The sequence below is a fragment of the Danio aesculapii genome, chromosome 2, assembly GCF_903798145.1.
Source record: "Danio aesculapii chromosome 2, fDanAes4.1, whole genome shotgun sequence".
Lineage (NCBI taxonomy): Eukaryota > Metazoa > Chordata > Actinopteri > Cypriniformes > Danionidae > Danio > Danio aesculapii.
The window spans coordinates 55593328-55600827 of record NC_079436.1 but is presented as its reverse complement, the minus strand read 5'-3'; the positions used below and the strand labels follow the sequence as shown (position 1 = coordinate 55600827).

Below are 7500 nucleotides of genomic sequence, written 5' to 3'. Positions count from 1 at the left end.
TTGCCTAATTACCCCAACTTTAACCTAATTAACCTAGTTAAATGTCACTTTAAGCTGAATACTAGTAACTTGTAAAATATCTAGTCAAATATTATTGACTGTCATCATGGCAAAGATAAAAGAAATCAGTTATTAGAAATTAGTTATTAAAACTATTATGTTTATAAATGCATTTAGAAATGTGTTGAAAACAAATCTTTTCTCCATTAAACAGAATTTTGGGACAAAAATATTCAGGAGGGCTAACAATTCTGACTGTATCTCGTTGTAGGAGACTCCAGCACAATATTAGGGCAATTTAAAATACCATATGAGCTACTCTTAAATAGACTTTCAGAAACCCTGCAAACAAATTAAAATCGATTTATGATATGCAACGTATTCTCTTTGTTTTATGCATGTGCTCTGTAGGTCGCTGGCAGACACTAAGGGCACTGGCAAACTCACCAAAGAGCAGTTCTGTCTGGCGATGCATTTGATTCAGGAGAGGGTTAAAGGAGTGGATCCTCCGCAGAGTCTGACTCCTGAAATGATCCCGCCGTCAGAAAGAGGAGCTGCCAACACACCTGTGAGTGGAAAAACACATTTACATTCATTTATTCATTTTCCTTCGGCTTAGTCTCTTATTTATCAGAGGTCACCACAGTGGAATGAACCACCAACTGTTTCAGCATATGTTTTACGCAGTGAATGCCCTTCCAGCCGAAACTCCCATACACACTCATTCACACACACTCATACACCACGGCCAATTTAGTTAATCCAATTCACCTATAGCGCATCTGTTTGGACTGTGGGGGAAACCCGGAGGAAACCACTGCCAACACGGGGAGAACGTGCAAACTCCACACAGAAATGCCAACTGGCCTAGCTGGGACTCAAACCAGCGACCTTCATGCTGTGAGGCCACAGTGCTAACCACTGAGCCACCGTGCCGCCCTAATTTATGTTCATTATTTTGTTTATTTATTTTTTCATAGTTCATTGTGTTGTCAGTTGTACTGTAAATATACTCAACTATTAAATGTGTTTTTCTAATGAAAGAGCACATTTCTATTCTGTATAATGTCAAAATAATTGACGGAAACAAACTATTTAAGGTTATTTGACAGATACTTTAAACCAGGGGTCACCAAACTTGTTCCTGGAGGGCCGGTGTCCTGCAGATTTTAGCTCCAACTCTAATCAAACACACCTGATTAAGCTAATCAAGGTCTTACTAGGTGTACTTGAAACACCCAGGCAGGTGTTTTGAGGCAAGTTGGAGCTAAACCTTGGAAGGACACCGGCCCTCCAGGACCGAGATTGGTGACCCCTGCTTTAAACTGAAAGCCCTCCTGTGAATTATTTTTTTTTTTTTTCAAATATTTGCCAAATGATGTTGAACAGATCCAAGAATTTTTCACAGTATTTCCTATAATATTTTTTCTTCTCGAGAAAGTCTTATTTGTTTTATTTTGTCTAGAATAAAAGCAGTTTTTAATGTTTTTAAAGTCATTTTAAGGTCAATATTAGTAGCCCCCCTAAGCAATATTTGTTTTAGATTGTCTACAGAACAAACCACTGTTCTACAATGACTTGCCTATTGACTTTAACTTTAACCTTTCATTTATTCATTCATTCATTTTCCTTCGACTTAGTCCCTTTATTAATCAGGGGTTGCCACAGCAGAATGAACCACCAACTTATCCAGCATATGTTTTATACCCTTCCAGCTGCAACGTATCACTGGGAAACACTCATATACACTCATTCACACACATACACTACGGACAATTTAGCTTACCCAATTCACCTATGGCGCATGTCTTTGGAATTGTGGGGGAAACAGGAACACCTGGAGGAAACCCACGCGGACAAATTATATACATATACCCATGCGAAATATTATGAACTGTCATCATGGCAAAGATAAAAGAAATCAGTTATTAGAAATGAGTTATTAAACGAATATTTTTAGAAATGTGTTGAGAAAGTATTCTTTCCATTATACAGAAATTGGAGGAAAAAAATATACAAGGGTCTAATAATTCTGACTTCAACTGTAATTATTATTATAATAATTTTTTGATTATGTCCTGATACAGAAAATTGACTAAAAGTTAATATTCAATTCAATTCACCTTTATTTGTATAGCGCTTTTACAATGTAGATTCTGTCAAAGCAGCTTCACATAAAAGGTCATAGTAAATTGGAACAGTGTAGTTCAGTTTGTAGTGTTTAAGTTCAGTTCAGTTTAGCTCAGTTCAGTGTGGTTTAATAATCACTACTGAGAGTCCAAACACTGAAGAGCAAATCCAACGATGCGCAGCTCTACAGATCACGAACCATGCAAGCCAGTGGCGACAGCGGAGAGGAAAAAACTTCACTAATGGCGGAAGTGAAGAAAAAAAACCTTGAGAGAAACCAGGCTCAGTTGGGCACGATCATTTTAATTTCTCCGCTGGCCAAACGTCTTGTGCAGAGCTGCAGTCTCAGTGGCGGAGGTTGAAAGCTGGCCTCAGCGAAGACTCGTCTGTCCCTGGAGCGTCACAGGAATCAGTCTCATGTTCTCCACTCCTCCATGACCACCACAGTAGCTGCTCAGGATACGGCCTGGTCCAGGAAATGGAAACCTTGGGATCATCTCGTCGTTGGTCTTGGATCGAATCAGTGACTCTGCATAGTCTGAGGGCCTCGAGAAGAGTATCCCCTGGTGGAAATGGAGAATAAAGAAATAATAGGGTGTCCTAACATTTCAACGTTTTTTTCCTTTAATCAAAGTCAGGAGCTTTTTTGACAGATTGTTGAACAGCATCATGTCAGTCATAACATTTATGAAAAAATGCTCCTCTGTGATCTGATATTAAAATTTTGCTTCTCCAGATTCTCTCTGCATACACTCCGTCAGTTGGGTCAGAATTGACAACATTGACGCCATTGACCAATTTTAGCAGGGTAAGTGTTTTAGACGCATTTTCTTTGTGACAATGATTAGGATTCTGTATTAAACACTGAAAATAAATAGTTCCTAATTTTATTTTTAAAAATAATCTTGGTTTGCTTTATTAATCCATGTCAGTAGAGCTTAAATGATGCACTTTCAGCTTTAATTCTGGCCCGTGTCATATACTGTCTCATACATATACACTCAATGGCCACTTTATTACGTACAGTTGTCAAACTGCTTGTTATTGCAAATTTCTAATCAGCCAATCACATGGCAGCAACTTAATGCATTTAGGCATGTAGACATGGTCAAGACGATCTGCTGCAGATCAAACTGAGCATCAGAATGGGGAAGAAAGGTGATTTAAGTGACTTTAAACGTGGCATAGTTGTTGGTGCCAGATGGACTGGCCTGAGTATTTCAGAAACTGCTGATCTACTGGGATTGTCACGCACAACCATCTCTAGGGTTTACAGAGAATGGTCTGAAAAAGAGAAAATATCCAGTGAGCGGCAGTTCTGTGGGCGCAAATGCCTTGTTGATGCCAGAGTTCAGAGGAGAATGGCCAGACTGGTTCCAGCTGATAGAAAGGTAACAGTAAGCACTCGATACAACTGAGGTCTGCAGAAGAGCATCTCTGAATGTGTTGGATGTCATGGATGTGCAGCCAACAAATCTGCAGCAACTGTGTGATGCTATCATGTCAATATGGAGCAAAATCTCTGAGGAATATTTCCAGTACCATGTTGAGTCCATGCCACGAAGGATTAAGGCAGTTCTGAAGGCAAAAGGGGGTCCAACCTGGTTACTAGTAAGGTGTACCTAATAAAGTGGGCAGTAAATGTAGGTGAAAGTACATTAATTTTAGTATAAACTAATCCAAGTTACTTTAACCATTAGGACTTTGTTCATGACAAGCGAGCTATAATATTATTGATTAATATTATTATTTTCTCGCTGGCTTCATCATGAAATTTAATTAATATAAAGCAGAATGTATTTATTTTAATGATGCATTATGAAAACATCAAGGTTTTGTTAATTAATATTAAAATAGGGATCATAAATGCAGTAAAATAAATAGTTTGTTTAATGCATTTGCTGTTGTTAACATGCATCATTTAATAATTATATTCTAAATAATGTTTTGAAAGTTTCAAATTATTATAAATGTAATTAATTCTATCATGTTAGTTTAACGAAAAAATCCATGCAAATTATAACATAATAATAAACATTTCTCTGACTGTTTTTGTTTAACTGCTCATTGAACTGGTCTGAGTTTGGTGTGTATTCTGTATTAGCGTATTCCGGCTATTAGCTGGCAACTTGCATAATCAAAATGTAATATATACACATTAGTAGATTTTAAAACCATTTATCAGATGCAAAATATGGTCTGAAAGGGCTACGAAAAGTATCAAGTTTGACATGGTAAATGTGCAGGAACCCTTTATTAGAAAAGGAAACCGAAGAAAAATAATACATGTTAATAAATATTAAGTAATGCTAATTGTATTATTATTACTATTTTAAGCTACGATCACTCATGAACAATTGCTTGTAAGATGAAATACATTTATCAAGAAGTTAAACAGTACTTTTTTTTGTTTGTGTTGACATTTGTGTTTATGCCATAGACTGTAAAATATATGGACGTAGTATCCGTGACATCACCCATAGGTTTCTGAAGAGCGCAAAAGAAGCTACAAGTAGGCGCGGCCAACCGTCGCCATTTTGTTCGCGCGTCATCGCACCCACGGCGGGATACCAAACAAGGGCAAAGAGGCGGAGAGTGAGCGGAGCTACAGACACCTGCTGGCACTTTGCTTAGACCTGGCAGACAGACTTTACTTTGGGAGAAACGCTTGATACTCTATTACCTGCGACTCGTTTGTGTTCTGACCACATGTGCTTGGCTGTACATTATATTAATGAAGTGTTTAGACTTTTAAAAACACTGTAGTAATACATTGAGCCACTAAACATTGTTCTTATGACGTTTTTCTACAGGAGGAAAACGTGAATTACTTCCAAACACTTCAGATATAGTGTGTGTTAGTAAATGCAAGACTATTGATGAACTCCAGCATAACACTGTATGATAACGCTTCAGATGACTGTTCTAGAGCCTACAGATAATCAATCTGTCACATTCTGGAGTGCTTTACGGGTCTAAAGAAAAATATTAATGATAAATGATCTTAAATAAAACAAATACATTTATAGAGATGCTATATAAGTATATAACTTTACTCACATGGGAAACGGAGGCCTCGTGAATGGTTTGTGAGCACAATTAAGTGCACACAGCATCCCATATCATCTGATAATTGTAAGAAATAGGTCCGAAAGGCAGCTGACTGTGTAAAGCCACATAAAACAACACAAAAATACGATGAATATTCCGAGATCAGTGGCTAATCTGCCGGATTCAGCTGAGTTGAAGTGACGGTGACCAGCGAGACCTAGCTGTCACTAAAGTGGCCACGCCCTTAATTATGCAAACTGAATTTAACCTAGAATAAAGGAAATGTATGAGTTATAAAAAAATTCACCCCCCTCACAGTTGTCATGAAGGGTAATAATAGCTATATGAACCAAAATGGTTCTTTGTACCAGGCTGTAAACACCTTTTTTCTGCTGTAAAGTTGGCCATTCTAACAGTGGGCTCAATTGCACTTTGCTCTATTATGGAGCCAGGACTAGCGGAATTTTGATGAATTGCAGTTTCAGTTACTTCCGTATTGGCTTCCCGAGGGAGAGCGGGAGGTTGCTGCTTGGTTTATGCTCATGCATTGAGAATGCACCCTCTAGTGCTCACACATATGTACTGCATAATTACATGTGTCTATTCTTGATGTCAGAGTATGACTGTATCTCTTACATAACATGGTGTTTCCAGGACACTGGCAGCAGTTCAGTTGGAAAAGTTGAGCTGTTGGGAATCAAGGATCTGGATGACATCAGCCAGGAAATCTCACAGCTGCAGAGGTCAGAAAGTGCATGCGTGGAGAATTATAAGCCGCACACAACCAGATATCTCCACGGTGGCCGAGAGAGCTTAGGAAAACTCATGCAAACTTAAGAAAACGCATGCAGACTTAAGAAAATTAAGTTTGCATGTGTTTTCTTAAGTTTGCATGTTTAGCAAAAATTGAGTTGCTGCCTGTTAAGCACTCTCGGTCGCTGTATATCTCTCAGTTCTGTTGTTACTTACACATTTTTATGTTTCTCTGATTTTTGGTGCATCACTTTATAGTGAGAAACGCGTGTTAGAGACTGAAATCAGGCAGAAAGAGGAAGTCCTGCGACAGAGGAACAGCGAAATCCAGGTGAGGCTGATAATAACTAAAGTGAGCAAAACAAACAGTGAACGTTAGAGTATTTTCCCCAGATTTTGGTGAGGGTATTTATGATTTCTTGTGAGTAGGGCTGTCAAAAATATTTAGAATTTTAAATATTCATTAAATTTATTCATTCATTAATTCTCATTTGGCTTATTCCCTCATTTATCAGGGGTCGCCACAGCAGAATGAACCCCCAGCTATTCCAGCATATGTTTTAAACCGCGGATACCCTTCCAGCCACAACCTAGTGCTGAGAAAACACCCATACACTCTCACATTCAATTCAATTCAATTCACCTTTATTTGTATAGCGCTTTTACAATGTAGATTGTGTCAAAGCAGCTTCACATGGAAGATCATAGTAAATTGGAACAGTGTAGTTCAGTTTGTAGTGTTTAAGTTCAGTTTAGCTCAGTTCAGTGTGGTTTAATAATCACTACTGAGAGTCCAAACACTGAAGAGAAAATCCAACGATGCGCAGCTCTACAGATCCCAAACCATGCAAGCTAGAGGCGACAGCGGAGAGGGAAAAAAAACTTCACTAATTGGCGAAAGTGAAGGAAAAAACCTTGAGAGAAACCAGGCTCAGTTGGGCACGACCATTTTAATTTCTCCACTGGCCAAACGTCTTGTCCAGAGCTGCAGTCTCAGCGGCGGAGGCTGGAAGCTGGCCTCAGCGAAGACTCGTCTGTCCCTGGAGTGTCACAGGAGTCTCATGTTCTCCACTCCTCCTTGACCACCACAGTAGCTGCTCAGGATACGGCCTAGTCCAGGATAATGGAAACCTTGGGATCATCTCTTCACAGGTCTTGGATCGAATCAGTGACTCTGCATAGTCTGAGGGCCTCGGGGATGAGTATCCCCAGGTGGAAATGGAGAATAAAGAAAATAATTAGTGTAGCTGCTGTTCATATTGTATATAAACAAGATGCAGAAACCTGTGTGGAAGCCCGCTAAGTGATGCACTGAGTGTATGCTTTACTAAACAGATAGGTCTTTAATCTAGTTTGGAACTGCGAGAGTGCGTCTGAGCCTCGGACGTTATCAGGAAGGCTATTCCAGAGTTTAGGAGCCATAAATGAGAAGGCTCGACCTCCTTTACTCGACTTTGCTATTCTAGGTACTACCAGAAGCCCTGTGTTTTGAGATCTTAAAGAGCGAGTTGGATTGTAGCGAAGACAGAAGATTGGTTAGATAAACAGGAGCTAGATTATTTAAAG

General features: G+C 39.1%; 1 protein-coding gene across 2 annotated transcripts in view; it reads left to right on the top strand.

Moving 5' to 3' along the window:
- The window catches only part of eps15l1b (epidermal growth factor receptor pathway substrate 15-like 1b), a 102963-nt gene that overhangs the window by 28166 nt on the left and 67297 nt on the right, over positions 1-7500 (top strand). For both annotated transcript variants that reach the window (XM_056445959.1, XM_056445968.1), the window contains exons 11-14: positions 412-568; positions 2867-2938; positions 5836-5924; positions 6193-6265. In XM_056445959.1, coding sequence (XP_056301934.1) covers positions 412-568; positions 2867-2938; positions 5836-5924; positions 6193-6265 — 391 coding nt within the window. The remainder of the gene's footprint in view (positions 1-411; positions 569-2866; positions 2939-5835; positions 5925-6192; positions 6266-7500) is intronic.